Genomic DNA, 18,204 nt, shown 5'->3' on the forward strand with positions numbered 1-18,204 from the left:
TCAAGACGCTCCTCGCCGTCTGCTCCTCTGTTCCTAATTCCCGCGAGACTTCAAGGCTTATGGCAATCGATGGTTAATCAGTGCCGTTCATCCGTTCATCAGATCATACTGATGGACGGATGCTAGAAAATATAATTCCTGGGCTCCTCGAATGAGCTCCGTGCAAACTCCTCGATGTCGTGTATTATCTCGGGGGTTCCGGTTATCGGTGAGAATAGGTCAAGTTGTGATCCTATGCAAGAATACATTCGATATAGCTTGCAAGAAAATTTACCAGAAAAACCGCGTCGGACTTTCCCTCCATACTGAAAGGGCTTGTGCAATGAAATGCAAGGAGAGGGATCATTGTCTTGCCAAGCCAACTACTGGTCCTCTCGGAATGACATCGCAAGGAGTCCCGAGCACAGTCGAGGATTTCGGAGGAGGTCCCGTGCTAGAAAGGATCGGGAGCCGCTGTCCTACACCATTCGAGGCTCTCATCATCTTGGGCTGTTGGTAGTCTCAGCCTAGACCCATTCATGCATACTTGGGGAGCAGGCCTTGGTCGTTACATTCATTGAAAGGGACATGAAAAGCTGGAGACTCCTTCGATCACAGCCTTGAATCTTGATCCTTGGATCATGGACTGCCGCATGGCCCAACGGCTTCGGTCGATGGAGCATCTTCTTTCCGTAAAGAGTGAGGTCTCCTTCATAAATGACCGACGGGTGGAGGGCGGCCCTACGCCTCCCGCACTCTAGGTGCAAAACGTGCGATCAACTCCGTGAAAGGTTTTTAAGAATCCGAAACTCTTGGAATGAATTCTATGTTGTCTTCATTCAATCCATGAATAGACGCTGCGACGGCGGAGGGGAGCGCGGGTTCGACTCCTGTCGCCGCCACATTGTCAGGACCTGGTCAGGCATTCCGGATGCGTCCGCGAAAGTAATGTCCTCGAAAATGGATTGTCGATTGCGCGGCTCAAGTGCTGGAAACGCGCAAGCTCTTCGACCGGCGGGAATGAGAGAAATCCGAGGAAGTTGCGAGAGGTTCCTCGTACATTCCGCGGCTCACTTTGAGCTCGATAGTCGCCCCAGAGATCAACAAGTCCGAGCTCCTCTCCCCTGGTGCGGCTTCCGCGATATGAGGATGCTCCTATGTGAGCCCATCTGTTGAAGCCTGAGGCTGACCTCCACGATCATCCAAAGACTTGACTCCTGATGCCAACAATCAACATCCACCTGACGACACGTATTCCGTAAGGGAATAAGGGCCCTCAAGAGACGCCTTGCTCCTGCAAGAGGAGGCTCAGGGTCATCTAGAGTCCTCAATCTCAACCTCTACTGTCGTCTGACAGAAATCGCGCGGTTCCTCCCGGGAACCGATGCGTTGCCGTTCTCACAGAACCCATTCCTACGCCTCAAATATCATGAGCTCGAGTTTCCAGGGTATGCCGGGTCAGATTATCAGCGGCAGATTAAGATCTCTTGCAAGCTGAGCTCGGGAGCCTTTCAACGACCCAGGTTTCTCGTCGGCAGCGGGGGGCTCTCCACGGGGATGGCACCCTCCTGCTATGCGGAGAGCACAGAGTTCAGAATCTCCAGGGCGTTGTGATATTCTTCGACGAAATAACCGTCTCATAATTCAAGAAAGTCAATCGAATCTGGCTGTGATGCGGTCCGGAATTATCGCCATGATAGCTCTAGGACAACATGATCCGACGTCATCGAGACGGACCCCGTTCTCGCTACCGAGGGCAGTGAACATTGCTGGGCCGTGTGAGACAAAGTCCGAGCGATCCCCACCCGCTCGAAGAGCACGATCAGGGATCCCAATCCGGATCCGCGGGGACGACTGATCCGTCAAAAGTGTGGTCTCGCCTCTGTCCATAGGGACAGTCACGGCGAGGAGGGAGTCGATTGATTTCGGGGAGTCTTCGAAAACACGAGCAGAAAACTCCCGAGGATCCGGAATGAATCTCATCAAATGTCGATGCCGGCGTCGAGTCCGCCGATATCAATTCCTGAAAGTGGTCCTCGAGCAGCATCATGCGGGGTTCGCCTGTTTGCTCGGTCGGATTTCTTGCGGGTTCTCGTTTGGTGGGTTTCTTGTTAGGTCGGTAGGGATGGTTCGGTCAGGCTGTTTGCTGCGTGGTTCAGACATGGAGGAGAGGGTAGCCAGATGTGTGCCAGAGCGATGTGTGTGAGAGCCGAACAAGAAGAAAAATCCACTCCACCATAAACAGGCTGTCTCGGCGGCACAGCTCGAATCAGCAGCGGCTGCGGAGAAGCATCATCTACCAAAGATCCATTCCTGAATTCACGGGGGAGCTCGGCTCCGGACCGCCTGCTCGACCGACCGCCCGCCCGCCCGCTGCCATAGTCTGAGTGTCATAGTTCGTCGACGGCCGTCCGAAACGATAGAAAGAGAGAAAGAAGAGCTGAGCATGCCGAGGGGAAGGATCTCAGGCATATGACGAATAGCTCGGACCGAGCGCTTCGAGGAATCCTCCATAGAGCAGCACCATCATCAGCACCACCATCGGCAGCATCACCGTAGCCACCTCCACCGAGACCGGCATCAAGGGTTGCGTACAAAACTCACAGCGACGAACATCCTGCATAGGGGATGGCCCGCTCACTCTTTCGCTGAATGAGATGATCCACAAGCAGAACTCGCTCCGAGGTCGGAGTGATTGTGTTTTGCAGAGCGTCCGCGCACTAAGCAATCGGGACAGACAATTCCCGATCCGCTCCTCGAGCAGAAGAGTCAGCGGACCCCACTTGGAGCAGCTCACGATCGCCATCAGCCCTCGAGGACTTCGACGGGGCTCCTCTGACGAATAGCTCGCGGATCCTACGATGCAACGATGGATGAACATCCGAAGGAATGAGCGGCTAGAGATGTTGCTTTCCGGATCGAGTCTCCAGAATCGGGAATGAATTTTCCTGGTATCCGTATCGATTCCCAGGAATCAGACAGTGCTCCCCCGTCCGAGCTGGACGCCGACACTCTGAGTTCGGCAGAGCGAGTGGGTCCTGATGTAATAGATTTAGAGTTTTCGACGGAGATATCACGGCAGTCAAGGGTTTACACCCAAATCCATCATTGCGTCGTCCGCGGAGGCAAGATCATCATCTCTCGTTGCGATCCCTGCAACTGCGTTGCGACTTTGAACCCACGATCGAGGGGAAATACCGAGCTGACGAAGCTCCTCTCTCTGAATGATGATTTTTCCGGGGAGAAGTAGAAGTTGTGGAACGAGGTCTCTCCCTCTCTCTATCATACGCGATCAGCTGGGTTAGCTCAAGTTCAGACAGTTGTCAAGTCCGCGACCGAGATACCCTCGGCAGTACCGATCTCCTTGACCTGGACATCTCCGATCGTCCTTCAGCTGGACGTAGCGCCGCCTCTCCCGAACGGCGAGCTTCACGTACCAGACCGAAGGGCTCTGAAGGACATGCGGGGAAGAATGACGCTTGGTTTGTATCAGTCGCTCACTTGGTTTGTATCAGTCGCCCGCGTCTTGAGACGACATCAATCGAACCTATCAGCAAGGCATTCAGGACTCGCTCGAGGTTCGTTCGCTCATGTCGAATTCCATACTCCCCGATGTGGTCTTTGTCAGCATGAATTGCTGTAAGATGTAAGCTTTCAAATGTCCACGATAAGGGATATCCGAGGGAATTCACGCAGGATTCGACCGTTCGGACATTCATGCCATTGACGGCGATCGAACCGCTTCGTCCGGGAGCTGAACAGTTGAACTTTCGATCCCCGGACGGTCGGAGATCATGCTCCCCCAACAGCGAAGCTCGATTTCCCGCATCTCGAGCGTAAACCTACCAGAGGTAAATCGGATCGCTTGCTTGCTGGATCGAGGTCGGGTTCTACATGCTCGGAGTTCCAGGTCTCCTCGGGGTTCCCAAACTAGGGGCTCTCTGGAGTCCAGTTCAGCTGCAAGTATCTGAGAGATTGAATCCGAGCCGCTGTGTCGGAGGCTGGCATCTCGTGGCCATTCAGTAGATCGACAATCGGCCACCTCCCGTAATCCCATGGTGGATGCCCTCCGTAGGGTGTCCCGTTTTCCTCCCTCGTTGTTTCTCTTCGGGATGGTTATGCAGATTCGATTTTCCCCTCGGCGCCCAGAGATATTAGAGCGGAGGCGTGGCGCGGCTTTTTCTGGCGGAGGTGATTAATGCGGGAATTGTCGCTCAATATCCAAACCCCGATCTCCCGGTCGCATATCTCGACGGTCTACGAAGGAGCCGAAGTTTGTCAAGAGGCAAGAGCATACCGATGATGAGGATCTGTGAGCCGCCGGGAGACCGGAGACGTTTCATTGCACCGACTTCTGATTCAAGTTCCCCATCATCATGGCGTGCCCATATATGTAGACTCCATATTCCCATTCGTTCCGTGAGGTCTGATCGACTCAAAACCTCCGAGTCGCCCTCGCTCCCTCCTCTGACCATTCAACTCCTGACGTTCCATTTCGGTATAAGAGACCGTACATCCGTTCCGGATGGCGAAGTTCCTCTGGCACCCGTAAAGTGGGACCCGTAAACGTGGCCACGACTAGGCCTCTGGCTCAGTGGCAGTGGCGCCTCTGGCATGAGGTGCAATAAACAGAAGTAGGCACCACTCTCGCTATTCCTACTGCTCAGCAAACAATCATCATCTCTCGATAGTGGGAGTAGTGTAGCTTCCGAGTACCATCCTAGAATTTGCTTCTCCGTCCTGAAAGCGTTTCCCTCTTGCGCCCAGCGAGGCCACTGATTGACAAGTCTCATGCCGAGCCGGTCTTCTTGAGAATGCATGGGGATTCGGGGGCGGAGCTCCACGAAGCTCACTAAGCCCGGGAACTTCAGCGCGACCACAGGATGAGGGCACCGGGGACTGTTCCGAGTGCATTGTAGCCCGTCGGAGACCGAGACATACGCAAGCCCGAGAGACAGGGTCCAGCTTGAGGAAGGATTTCAACATGGTCCACCGACGTCAATGTTTCTCGAAGTTCTTCACCGGGGAGCCTGAGCAACTCCCAAGGTCAACGATATCTTCCACATCAGTCGTACGCCCTCAACATCTTCCCTTTACACGTGTGATGGCTGACCACATTCAATATTATCGCGAATAGGAAGAGAGAATGCAGAGGGCTTAGAACGGGCAGTTGATCAAGAATGGCGGGGCTCCCATACGGGGAGATTTCGATCAACCGGTCGGATTCGATCAATGGTAAGTTGCGGTACCGAATGCTCTCGCAGTGTCCCAATGAGGGCTTGAGGGATCCCGGTGAAACTGACTCCCGAGACAGCTGTGCTTCAAAACACATGAATGGGAGATGGAAGAAATCAGGGAGCGCCTGATCGCGCTCGAACCCTCAGCAAAGATCATAACATCATCTTCATCGCTCTCCCATTATGAGATCCACTTCCGCAAAATATCACCTCTCATACTCCTTTTCGAAAGGCATCCCATAGACTTGACACAGGGTTCGACCGGACGGTATGCTGACCAGAGAGGTACGATCGTACAGAATTTACGACGTGCGGCCCTGAAAGCGTACGAATCGAGCATCAGGTCCAGTCGATGGGCCGCTTGACTGCTCGCTCGCACGTTCGGTCGGTCGTTCGTTCGTTCTTTCAACTCTCTGGCTCGCCGGGTCGCTGCTCGCTCGCTCGGCCGGCCGGCGGCGGCAGCTCTGGCAACAACATTGAGCTAAGCCAGTGCTGCCATTCTCTGACGACGACGCTCCGGATTCAATGCGGCTGCTGGAACGGCTCAGCGTATACAACAGCAGCGGCGGCAGAATGCCGATCGAGCGAGCAAGCAGCGACCCGCCGGTGAGCCAGCCAGCCAACCATCCATCCATCCCGAGTCAGCAGCCAGCGACCGAGCGAGCGACCGGGCGACCGAGCAAACGAACGAACGATCCACCAGCACTCCACCATCATCACCGCGCCGGCTGCAGCAGCGAGCACATAGAGAAAAAGCGGCTGCCATCGGCGCCGCAGCCTCTACTCGAAAGCCAGCCCAAAGTGGCGGCGGCCGCAGCAGCACCACCAACGAGAAAGCAAGCGGGTCGCTGCTGCCGGCAGCAGCAGGATAGCAGTCAGACCGGCCAGCAGAGCGAACGAGCGGAGGGAACGGCGGCGGCGGCGTCGACAACGATCGGTCGGTCGGTCGGTCCGTCCATCTGTCTGTCGGTCGGTCGTCGGCCGTCGGCCGCTCGTTCGTTCGCCGCTGTCGCTCGGTGGACTGCCGTCTACACAGACAGAGCAAGCAAGCAAGCAACCAACCAACCAGCCAGCAGCTTCGGCGCTCGTAGCAGCAGCCAGATGCCGGCCTCTCTCTCGTCGCTACCCGGGAGCAGATAGCAGAACGCTCGAAAGCGGTTATTTCATATCAACCTATCTTGGGAGACCGAACGGTTACCTCGGCTGCGAGACCAATTCCGCTGATATTTCGCATGCGACGTACTCGAAGTCGTGAATTTTTTTCTATGAACAGAGCTGGATGCAAGCACTAGGTGACTGGCCGATTGCAAGCTTAAAACACCGAAGGAGTCACGTCTTGAATAAAAAAAAATCCCTTCGAACGACGCTGGCCGGACCGACAGCCGCAGAAGCAGCGGCTCGGCGCTGTGTAGTTGCTGCTGCATTCGTTGACCTTAGTCTGTCGACAGAGCTCGAAAGTGCGTATGTGACACTAGAAGAGAATCCCGCGAATTTTCCCGCAGGACGCCGATTGTTTCCCGCGCTAAACACCGACACGAGTCAGGAAACCGCCAGGAGTGATCCGGAGTGTCCTTTCGCGCTGTCTTTTCAAACAGAAATCACCCTTCACACGGGATGCTCAACACTAGCCTACGGCGCTGCTTCTACGGTCGTTCAAAACAGCCACCTTATCCGCATAAGCGGCGAACATCGATGCCGGAAAGGATTCGCGCCGTTTTTCTCATATTTCATCGGATCTGGGCTCCGCCGACAGATTTGGAGTGCGTACGAGTACGTTAAGTCGGAGAGTCCGTGAAAAACATCCGAATATGCAATTAAGCAAACCTTTAAACGTATGAGTTCGCCAAAAGGGGAGGTCTCCGGGAGAGGGATACCGCAGCGCCCTCGTCGGCTCCGAATCGAAACTGTGGCTAGCCGGCTGAATAGTACTTTGGCTTCGTTCCGGCGCTATTGCTGGTGCTGCTGTGCTGTGGGACTCTAGCGATCCTCTGCTGTCTGTCTATATAGAGACCGACGAGCGCAAGTTCATTTGTTTTCGAACGACCACTCAGTCCGGCTTGACAGTGTGAACTTCGGCCTTACAACAACGATGGCCAGCAGTAACGATTCGACGATCCAGTTTTTCAAGAAGGCGTCCCCCGACCAATGGACATATCTCCTCGCTTGCTACAAAGATGCTGTCGGAGCCAAAGCCCAACAGAGAACCAAAAAAGGGGGTCCGGAACAGTATCTCAAGCTCGACACATGGTAAGTTTAATTTCTGTGTCAGATGACACGAGCATTGCCGAGCAGCTTCACGTCGTATTTGAGCGCTGTTCAAGCTGGCCTCCATAGTTGACTGACTGAGCTGCCTGCTTGCTTGTGCTGGTAGCAGGCTCGCTGCTGCTGTCTCGCTGGCGAGCGGCGTCTCTTGTCGGTTTCGTGGAAAACTCGCTGTTTTCCCCCGAGTTTTTCCAGGCTTGTCCCTCGACAAGAACGAGGACTCGATACACGTTTTTTCGTGCTGTTCCCGTTGATTCCGAATGCAAGCCGTGAGCGAGGCTCGCTCGGCCGTTCGCTGGCTCGCTGGCTTGCTTCCCGGAAGCCGAGCTGCGTCAGCCCAGTCGAATCCTATAGTGTGACTTTTTTTTGAAATTCTCGTGTGAAATTGTCATTATTGTCATCGAGGGGACGAACGACCTCACGATTCGTGGTCCGTGTTCGGAACGTTTGCCTCTCTATTCGAGGAGCGACTCGGAACCTAAACGCTCCTAATCTCAATTCAACTAATGAGCGTATTCGGGCAAAAGTTTACGCGCATAAATCGAACATGTCATCGCGCGCCGGCTCTCCGAGCTGTCTTGAGGTGTTTGTTGCTCGCGGCACGCCGTTCTTGGGCTTCATTTGTTTACCCCAGAACATGGTCTGTCACCCCTCCCCTCGGCCCTGGATCCCTCAGCTCTCCTAAACCCCTCGTCGGCGTTTGCCCATCGCTATAAAACGGTGCTCTCTGGCCACGGAGTTCGCAGTCGCAAGTAGGCGGCCGAGTGAGGTGCAGCTCCTTGGAGTCTCATGCATCTATGGGAGCGGATCGGTGCTCTTTGAGATGGCTCGTATTGAATCCGATTTATTCGGAGGGGGATGCTGTCCTGAAATCAATGAAGTATGAAGGGCCGGGGAGTTGGCGGAGAGGTTTTCTTAATATCGTTCTACGAATCGGAATATTTCATCGAATCTGTAGGGTCGTCTTCACGTGGCTTATAACGATGAAATAAAGCTACGGAAAGGGAGTGCTTTCTAGAAATTTCTATTGATTGCGTATCGTTGCGAAGAATAGGCTCCTCCTCGAGTTTCTGTCATAATTGAAAGTCGATCACCTTCGCTCGGCACTCAGTGAGGATCGTAGAGATTCTCAACTCGTACGAGCGATGAGAGGAGCTGGAAATTCAGGGTGAATAACCTCAAGGCCACGGTCGGAGCCACGAGGTTAGGACATCCCCACGGAGGAGTTGGCGCGCTCATCTCCCTCTATACGTGGAATCTCCGGACGGCTCTCGCTTGCGAGAGACGACCGCAATCGAGGATGATTGTTGTGATAATTGAGTCGCCGTAGAGTGATAATTTCGTCTTTCTCCCCTCAGGTATCAGGAGGAATTGCCGAATTTGATCCGTAGTCGCAAGGATCCCCACCTGGAATATGGCGAGCTCGTCGATTTGATGAAATGGAAGTTGATGAGGACTAAGTACAAGCCTGCGTCTCTCGATCTCGTGAAAACCAACACTGAGAAAAACGTGAAGACGACCACCCAACGCGCTTTCAAGCGTATGCCTAAACTCGAAGCCGCACTTCAAGCTCTGACCGGTGAGTTCCTCTGCTGACCCTGTCGCATTCGAAACCGTCGAAGATTCGTCTCTCTCGATCGCACCGAGATGAAACTGACGCTCCTCTCGGAGCGTTCGACCTCCGCAATACTCGGAGTTCTCTGTCGACCGTCGCGACGTCGACTGTGAGTCCCGCCGCAGGCGGCGAAATGCCGTTGCGAGACCACCTCGCTATTTTAGGAGGTCTCTCTTACCTTCGGCGATTGAAATCACGGTCAACTTGAGATCGATCGTCGACTGCCTGTTTTCATAATGGAGCTTATGCAAGCCGATGTTCCGAGACAATCGTGCTTTACGTAAGCGAGTAACGACTTGTTCGCTCTAATGCTCCCTCCGTAATGATTCGTGATTATGATGATCTGGAGCCTAACTCTCGGTTTCCGCCTCGATCCCTCAGCTGGCTTGAAGGGTATCGGAATCGCGACGGCCTCTGCCATCCTGGCGGCTGCCTACCCAGATTATGCTCCATATATGGCCGAAGAATGCATGGTGAGCACTCCGGACGTGGAAGCCGAGGACTATACACAGGCCGAGTACCTAAAGTACGCCGACCACTACCAGAAATTCGCGAAGAAATTGGTAGAGAAGGATCCCGCGGGTGCATGGACGCCCCATAAGGTGAGTAATCGCGACATCTCGATTTGGTGGGGTCTCGGCGAATGATGAATATCAACGTCCGGACTCAGTCAGAGACATCCAATAAAATCGTCTGAATGTCTTTCCTCTCGCGACCATGAGTCGTGAGTCTTCGCTCGAGTTCCCTCTAATCGGTGAATTTCCGACACAGGTCGAGCTCGCCATTTGGACGCATTACATCTTACGTCTATTGAAACCCGAATTGCTCGAAAGGATGCCCGATCAAGTGGAGAGCAATGGATGTGATGAGGAGTCGAACCAAGGTCCTATTGAGGGACAAACCAACGGAGTGTCTTCATCGTGTGACGAAGATTCGCAGCAAAGTAATGGTACCATCGGCCAAGAAGACAGTAACAGCCTTCCACACATGTCGAACGGTAACGGAAACGGGAAGACGGCTTCCGAGAAGAACGGTCACCACGAAAGCAACACCGATAACGATACGAGGTCGAGTTTACTAGAGGAATCCTCACAACCATCAGATCTCGAAGCGTCGCAAGATAGCACCATCGCTGCGAGCGCGGTCAAGAGGACCGCGGCCGAAGACGAAGAGGAGAACGGTGTCGATGCCAGTAGCGAACACTCAGAATGTAAGAAACAGAAGCTCACGCCCTCAGAGACACCGAATGAACAGCCGGTCGCGGTAGAAACTCAGTAAGGCGACGAGGGAGGCGGCGAAAGTGGCGCCGACGGCAACAAGTTCTTTTGAGTAGACATGGTCACTATACAGAACACGATGGGTATGATGACTGAAAACATAAACATGGTGGCGATCGTGTGATCATGGACCGGGAGCTGACACTTCACACCAACAAGGAACAACACGACAAATTCGAGGAGACCATAAATCACAACGCGCATTCATTGTAATTATAACGATTATTATTATCATTATTATTCGAAGTTCCGATGTCCTACATAACGCTTATGAGCGTAACTATCTCAATGCGGGTGGAGCTGGCGTTGGTTCTGATCATTCGGGCCAATAAGGTGGGAAATTTTGTGGAGCCCGCTGCGACAGACCACGGCCAATCGGCGGGAGGACGGGTCTCGACACTGGCCAGTATCGATCGCCAGTCTCTTAGTCCTGGAGCGAGCTGGCGTTAAAACCCCCTTCAGCGAATAAACTTGGCGAAGACAAAAAAGAAATTCCCCCGATGAGGGCACTGAATCTCTAGGGGGAAGATTGTCTGCGCTCCGGTTGGTCTGTCGAGTCGTGAGCTTGGAGTTGTCCGAATGAGCTTGAGAACGTCATACCTATCGCTTGTGTCGAAGCTCATGAGCGGACGGATTTGTCGTCCTGCGAAGGCAGTCAGCCCCGCGTAACGGGCGTAATCTCGTTCGGTCGGGCGCCGTGGTCCTGCGGCCCGGGGTGAGCCCGAGAGATCTGATCCGACGGACAATCGTCTAGCCGAGCTCGAAGCGGAGTGTGTTCGGTCTCTGTGAAGTTATTCCGGCGAGAGAGAGAGTTCCAATGGCGGGCCAGCGCTGCTCGGCGATCACGGACAAAAAATTCTATCGTTCCGACTGACTAGAGGTCTTCCCTGAAGAACCACCGGAAGAAACGTGAGGCACACCGGTAAAAGTGATCCGTGAAGCTACCAAGACAGACACAAACACTTACAGACAAACACATTCGAATGGCGTAATGGAGAGCTACTTGAGAATAAAGCCGAAATTTCCTTTTTGAAAATCGCGGAAACTGAGGTGAGATGGTAAAGATGCACGAGATGGAGACTAGCATTGTTTTAAAGAACATTCGCATATTGTAAATGAAATTAACAGCCGTTGGTGTTCAGTACTATTGAAGGCAGAAAGCAAGGGGAGACGATGGCGAAGCTTTGCAGCGAAACGGAGACAAGTACATGGATATAATATTATTAATAATGGTGATGATGATAATGAGCATTACGAGAATGATGTTCATTGAGCAGATGGCGCTGGAAACAATAAAAACATTGCAGCACCACGAGACGAGCATAATGATAATGATGACGATCATGGTAGAAATCAATTGTCTCCATCATTATTATTATTGATGATTGATACTACATCGGATTGAACTTTGTGTATGCTCAGGAGATGACAGACGGAATCAGAAGGGGATCGATGATCCTGATGATGACCAGAAAGATTGTATAAAGTCGTCGTTTTTTGTTCTCGAAGGCAGACGTTCCCGTCGGTCCCTGATAGAGGGAGGGCTAAGACATAGGAAGACAAAGGAATCTGACGAATGCTGCCGGGAAGAACGTCCTTGTACATCCAACTCCTTCTCCCCATCGTATAGACGAAACTTACATACCGACAGACGGATAAAGTGACGGACAAACGAACGGGCAAACAACAGAGAAACTATCGAACACACACTCGGATATTGAACACAACTGGGAAAGCCACCGGTGCAGAGAAAGAAAACACCCCCTCTGCATCAGAGCCGATTTCGAGCCTAACATCGGCAAGAATCGATCCCCCGGGAGAAGAAATGAGCATCCGAGAGGAATCAAGTTGCCCACTTGGTTAAACCATTCCGACGGACTCGTCGGACATGTCAAAAAATTGAATATTTGTCGATTATAACCTGGTGGTGAAACATTATCTACTATATCAATAAACCTATTGTATCTCCTTAAATCGATCCAATCATTCACCTCGATTATGTGGCAATTAAAAGTACGTATTGCCCACGGAGTTGTGTGCGCAAGGGTTCCGAATCGGGTGATAAGAGGTCGACTTTCGGGCGCAAGCCTCTCTGGCTCCAATGGGGAATCAAGAAGCGATCACGAGGCTCATCCGAGAGTATCGACAACGTCAAGAACTATTTATTGATCTCAAGTCCGATTCACACTCAAGATTCATAGTATTTTATATATTCGGGGTCAGTGGGTCTGAGAACAATTTTGTCTCTGAGGTTCACTAGCCAACCTGGCCTGAGACCATCAAAGACTTGCCGGGGATCTTTACGGTACGTCAGCATAGCGAAATCCGGATCCTTCGAGATGTCTGGGAGCTCGTATCCGTATTTTTGGGAAAGTTTCAGCCTGAAAATAGTAGGAGCAGCACTGAGGTTCGTTGTTCACGAGCGTCGAGGGTCGGGAGCGACCAATGGCTCGATTAAGCGGCCGACATGGAAGAATCGTCGACGATCGATACCTCGGTCCTAATTCCACGCGAGCTCACCTCTCTTCGGCGATGATTTTCGGATCAGCTAAATAGCCTCTGTTCTTGGCGTCACTGTAGTACTCGAAGGCGTCTTCGGGAGGTAATTCTCTTCGAGGGATCGGCAAGCCCCTTTTGAGGAACTTTTCGGCATCCACTTTAGCCTCGACGCACAAGATGTTGTAGAAGGCAGTGGTTATGACTCCACCGAGACGTTCGATCGCGGCGATAACAGGCTCCTTGGCGTACTGAACCTCAATGTTCAATTTCGCTCGGAACTTGTCTATACCTGTAAGGGAATCGGGTAACATGCTGATTAATTCCGACGTCTAAGAGGACTCAATATAGAAGGCAAGAAGTTCCAGATGGCTCACTCTCACCTTCAGCTGTCAAGTGCACGCCGAAATGCCGATCCTTCGGCTCACAGTTGAAGAGGCAGGTATTGCAGATTGTACCGAGATCGATCGGTTTACTCACGTCAATGCGACCCGTGTCGATCATCAGCTGCAGAGTTCCCAAAGACAGCGGGGGATAATGCCGCCGGAGTTGGTGACCCTGTTCGATAAAACGCTCATTTCAATGGTGGGTCGATTCCCGAAGGTATCAGATACCACGCAAGGGAAGATTCACGGGGGTCGCTCGAAAAACTGTCAAGTCCCAATATCGACGAAACGAAGCGAACCTCGTTGTAGGGTTCCTTGGGAACTTCTAGATAGAACCGATTGCTCCCACCGGCGAATCCGAGTCGCGCATACTGCTGACGCTGCTTTTGTCCTTTCTGTGGCCAATTGACTTCACGTCTGGGGATGAATCAAGCTATGAGTTTAAATCGTGAGGTCGCCGGGCCAGTAACGAACACGGGACTCATTGAGGACTCCTTCGATCGAACATAGGGGAAAACGAAACTGGATGGAGTTTCTAATGGATATATAGGAGACAATGAAGACCCGGTGCGATCACCAGAGTCTAGTGAGAGAAAGTCGCCGGAAGCTTCAAGAATGCGGTTGGGAATTCTCACCTGGAACCCAGAATCCTTTTCGCTTTCCTCCAGCTCGAGTGCGGGACATCTTTAAGATTGTTGAGGGCGACACGGGGGAGGTGCCGCAAGACTTCAAGGGATTTTATACGTAGATTCACCATTGTTGTTTCCTGAGTCGCGCGATCTGCCGACCCCGGCAGAGAACAGCGCACGCCTCTGATGTTGACGGTTCGCGAGATCGACACGTCCCCGATGACTGAGCGCGTGTGTGGGCTGCTCCCTTCCTTTCCCAAGTCGCGCCCTGGCAATGCGGTGCGGAAACTCTCGTCCCCCTCCGAGCGAACTCGCGGAAAATCATCTGGATCCAGGAAATTTCACGCAGTTCTGCTTCGGGCGCGGGATGGGCCCTATAATTTGGGAGCAGCATCACGCTGTCACCTTGCGCTCTGATTGGGCTAAAGGTCTCAATCCTGACCTGGAGGGGTGAACATTAGGACAGATCAATGACCCCGTTGAAACCGATGTTTTTCGTTGCCTATGCCGACCTGATATTCGGGATTGACAGGAGAAGCGCTGGCACGGGAACTCTGGAGTGAGCTGTGAACTTCCCTCATTGAGACCACCGGATAGTAGGACCCCCCGCTCAATTGTACCGGAATCCGGATCCCCGAAAATGGTTCCGCAGTCAAAACCACTCCGGTCAGTCGGACCAACCGCGCAAACCGGTATGGCTCCGTCCCGATGTGGTCTCATTGAACGGAGTCCACTGCGGATGGCCTGAAGAGTAGCGTGTTTCAATGCAAACCTTGCACAAGCGTACCTATGGACCCGTTCGAAACGGCGATTCCGGGGACGGACGGTTGAAGGGCTCGCCTTCCCCTCATCTCCGGGCTGCTATCGCAGAGCTAGAGCGTTCGGTGATCGGCCCACCGTTGAAAGACAACCTTATGGTAAGCGAATCTTCAATCCTCGAGTAGAGGCCGACTCGGCCTCAGGCAAAAAGACAACTTTATTCCGGGGATTCAAAATGTGAAATGATAATCATATCGGTAGGAGATTGGAACTGACGACAGTTGTATAGTTTGGTCATCGAGTGCTCGTACTCTTCATTCCCTCTCAGACAACCTGGTCTGTACCTCTCGGGGTCTGCGCGAATAGTATCTATCGAATCGGGCCTCAACTCGAATAATAAAGTCTGGCTATTCAGCATATCTCCCTCTCCGATTTCTTCTACCACGAGCGCTGTGATCGGTGGAACACCGCCGCTCTATCTCTACAGAATTCGCGAATACAATATTCGCGCGATGGATGGAGATGATGAGTTTTCGATGATGGATCAGTCTCCTTTTTACACTACTTGACATCTCCTCTCTCCAGCGCAAATGAGATTAGTACAAATATTTTCTCATCCGTTTTCTCCTCGCCAGAGCAGCCAACCGCTTCAATATCTCCCCCCTGAGCAAAACGGAGCAATCCGCTTATTCTGCAATAAGTGGAGAAGCCCCCTGTGTGTGACGCAGTCCCTGAACCCACGACCAGAGAGACTGTAGGGAAGGAGGCTGCCATTATGTCCATCTCACACGACTCTGCGACCGCGTACATTGTCATCCACAAATCAGCGCAGACGATTAAATCTGGCTGCTCCGATTCGAGGGACCCCATGCTCCAGAATGTCAACATGTTCGAAAGCCCCGAAGTTGACGAACACATGTCGGATGCGATCCGATGCATAGTAGATCCAAACTTTCTCAGTCACTCCATCGTCTATCACATCATCAAGCTCAGAGCGCGGCACTGAAAGCTTTGCAACACATTTTACGGCCCGGGAAAAACCGGGACATATAAGCTGGTGCCTGCTCGGCCAGCCTGCGTGGACTCGGAAATGCACACAGGATCTACCACAGGATAAGAACCAGCTGTCCGTTGGTTGCTGAGATAAATTCCGATAGTTATTGCCTAATTTGAATTCAGATTGTCGGCATGTACATCAGCTCAGCGTGCACCCGGGAAGTTTGCATTTTCGTTATTGAATTCATGAAGTCGTCGAGTGATATCGGAGGGAGCGCATCGTGGAAGATTTCATCATCGCTGCCATTCGAATCGGAGTTCCTGGAAAGACGTCGAATTATAATATTACGCGAAAACACCGAGTCATCCATGTTCAGGGTTCCCCTGAAGTTGATCCACATTGATCACTTCAACCGATTTCGTGCTCGGCGATCCGCTTATCGCGCGCTGCACTTACTTGGAGTCGCTTGAACCGGCCAGGTATCTGAACCGATTGACGGCAGCACCTCGGCACAACTCCTTGAGATCGGATCCGGAGAAGCCGTCCGTCAGCTTGGCCAGAGATTCGATGTCGACCTCATCAGCGAGCTGCAATTCGCGAAAAAATTGTATCCCCTATCGACGCGACGGGGTATGCGAAGCCTCAGGTTATCTACGTACGCTCGGTTTCGCTACTAACCAACTCATCATGCAAAAGAAGATCCAGAATCCCAACACGTTGCTTGACGTTGGGGAGACCTATATGGAACATAGCGGGCATCCGACGCAAGATAGCGCGATCCAAATCCCTCGGACGATTCGTTGCGCCCATAATGAGCACGTAATTTCTGTAAGGTACGATTCTGACTGCGTGGACTCTTTCCTAGGCGGGGTCAACGGATTGCTCGGGTCACTTTCCGACCAATTTACCTGTTGTCTGTCGCCAGGCCGTCCCAGAGTGACATGAATTGTGCTTTCATCATTGCAGTAGCCTCGTGGTCGGTTGAGTCTCTGACCCGCAGAAACGAATCGACTTCGTCGATGAATATGATACAGGGCTGAATTTTAGTCGCCAGAGAGAAAACAGCAGCGGCCAGCTTCTGAGATTCACCGTACCACTTGTCGGTGAGCATCGATATATCGAGATTAATGAAACGCGCTCCAGCTTCCTTCGCAGTCGCTTTGGCGATCATCGTCTTGCCGCAGCCCGGAGGTCCATGAAGAAGTACTCCTGCAATGTTTCTTTCGTCCGTGAATGAATTCTGGGTATGGGCTTTCCAGGGAAGCTCAGGAGGGCCAACCGATTGCATATTCGGAGATAAAAGGTACATGAATGCTCCGCTCGAACGCTCCCACCTTTAGGGGGCTCAATCAGACTGTTGCCGACGAACAAGTGTCTCTTCTGGATGGGGAGAATAACGGTCTCCTTGATTTCCTGGACAACGTCGTCGAGGCCAGCGATTGAGTCCCAACTAATGGGAATATTTTTCGGATCGACGAGCTGCGCAGCGACTGCCATCTCGTGCTCGCTGAGATGTATGTTCTTCAGGCCGATTTGCGACAGAATTTTCTGAGCCTGCAAAAGAAAACACGCCGCCTCAGCAAGATTCGTCGACTGGCTAGAATGAAACTTGACTGCATGCGGGATATTATCTGACAACGACAAGTGACCCTCATCGCCTGCATGATTGGAGCAAGAAGGGGGAGAACAAGGTGACGCTTTGGGAGAACCACGGGTGGAACGTTGAGATCCGAGAAAAGAGCGCATTCGATACCGACGAGTTCATACACCTCGCTCCGCGAGCGAAGTCACTTGCCAAGATTCTGTGGACCTCGGGAATATCGACGTGATAGCTCGACCCGAGCTCCATGCGTCAAGCGTTCCCCGTGACTCTCGAGAGCCGAACAGCTTGCGCAATGCCCGTTTCGACGCCTCTTCTCGCTTCCCCGTCCCCAGAACTCGTTTTCCCTCAAAACACTATCGCTCGTTCGCGGAAGATATCAATCGCGGGAGTTGGCCAGGCTCGAGTCTCTTTCCCCGATCCCCATGACGGGTCTGGTTCGTTGTCACGTCACAGGGAGTCGATTCCTGTCGAAATTCGTTAGTGGTGCTTCCATTCAAGGATATGAGCTGCTCTCAATCGGTCAAGTCATCGGTCTTATGTTTTTCTGCGCACGTCACGAGAAGAGACGCATATGAGATAGAAGCGCGCGCTCACTGTAAGGGTTCAGTCGGGATGTCTGCGCCGAATTGCTCATAACCTTGACGGTCACGACGACTACTCGAGACTTACGCGTTTGAGTGCATCCTCCCTCTGCTTGACGGTCGGATCGAGGAAATCCAGAATCCATTTACCGCCGAAAAACGCAAGTGCTCCAAACAAAGTCACGGAAATCACCCAACGGGACACATCATTGCTTGACAACCTTTCTGATCCCATCGCAGCGTCCTTAGAAGAATTTTGCGCACTGCCCGCAGTCTCGGGATCCTCTCAGAACCACATAAGGAGACGGCACCGCGTACTGCAATAGGAGCTTTCCCGTTAAATGCTTCGGTCTGAAGTTTATCCTCTGGCGATTCTCTCCTTT

General features: G+C 52.6%; 3 protein-coding genes across 3 annotated transcripts; 1 reads left to right on the top strand and 2 right to left on the bottom strand.

The window, feature by feature from the left end:
* Positions 1–7,165: 7,165 nt before the first annotated feature.
* On the top strand, positions 7,166–12,348 carry Amun (protein amun). Its single transcript, XM_003743340.2, has 4 exons — positions 7,166–7,463; positions 8,837–9,057; positions 9,475–9,695; positions 9,865–12,348. Exons 1-4 carry the CDS (start codon positions 7,306–7,308, stop codon positions 10,369–10,371), a joined length of 1,107 nt encoding a protein of 368 aa, XP_003743388.1. The 5' UTR covers positions 7,166–7,305; the 3' UTR covers positions 10,372–12,348.
* Positions 12,349–12,508: 160 nt separating this feature from the next.
* On the bottom strand, positions 12,509–14,060 carry mRpL15 (mitochondrial ribosomal protein L15). The gene is made up of 5 exons (XM_003743274.1): positions 13,888–14,060; positions 13,552–13,669; positions 13,250–13,424; positions 12,891–13,158; positions 12,509–12,751 (listed from the first exon to the last, which is right to left on the bottom strand). The coding sequence occupies exons 1-5, from the start codon at positions 14,007–14,009 to the stop codon at positions 12,559–12,561; spliced, it is 876 nt and encodes a 291-aa protein (XP_003743322.1). The 5' UTR covers positions 14,010–14,060; the 3' UTR covers positions 12,509–12,558.
* Positions 14,061–14,820: 760 nt separating this feature from the next.
* On the bottom strand, positions 14,821–18,204 carry LOC100901026 (ATPase family AAA domain-containing protein 1). Its single transcript, XM_003743275.2, has 6 exons — positions 17,910–18,204; positions 16,972–17,191; positions 16,546–16,846; positions 16,316–16,463; positions 16,094–16,224; positions 14,821–15,957 (listed from the first exon to the last, which is right to left on the bottom strand). Exons 1-6 carry the CDS (start codon positions 18,054–18,056, stop codon positions 15,816–15,818), a joined length of 1,089 nt encoding a protein of 362 aa, XP_003743323.1. The 5' UTR covers positions 18,057–18,204; the 3' UTR covers positions 14,821–15,815.

This window comes from Galendromus occidentalis, unplaced genomic scaffold (genome assembly GCF_000255335.2).
Source record: "Galendromus occidentalis unplaced genomic scaffold, Mocc_1.1 scf7180000077442, whole genome shotgun sequence".
NCBI lineage: Eukaryota > Metazoa > Arthropoda > Arachnida > Mesostigmata > Phytoseiidae > Galendromus > Galendromus occidentalis.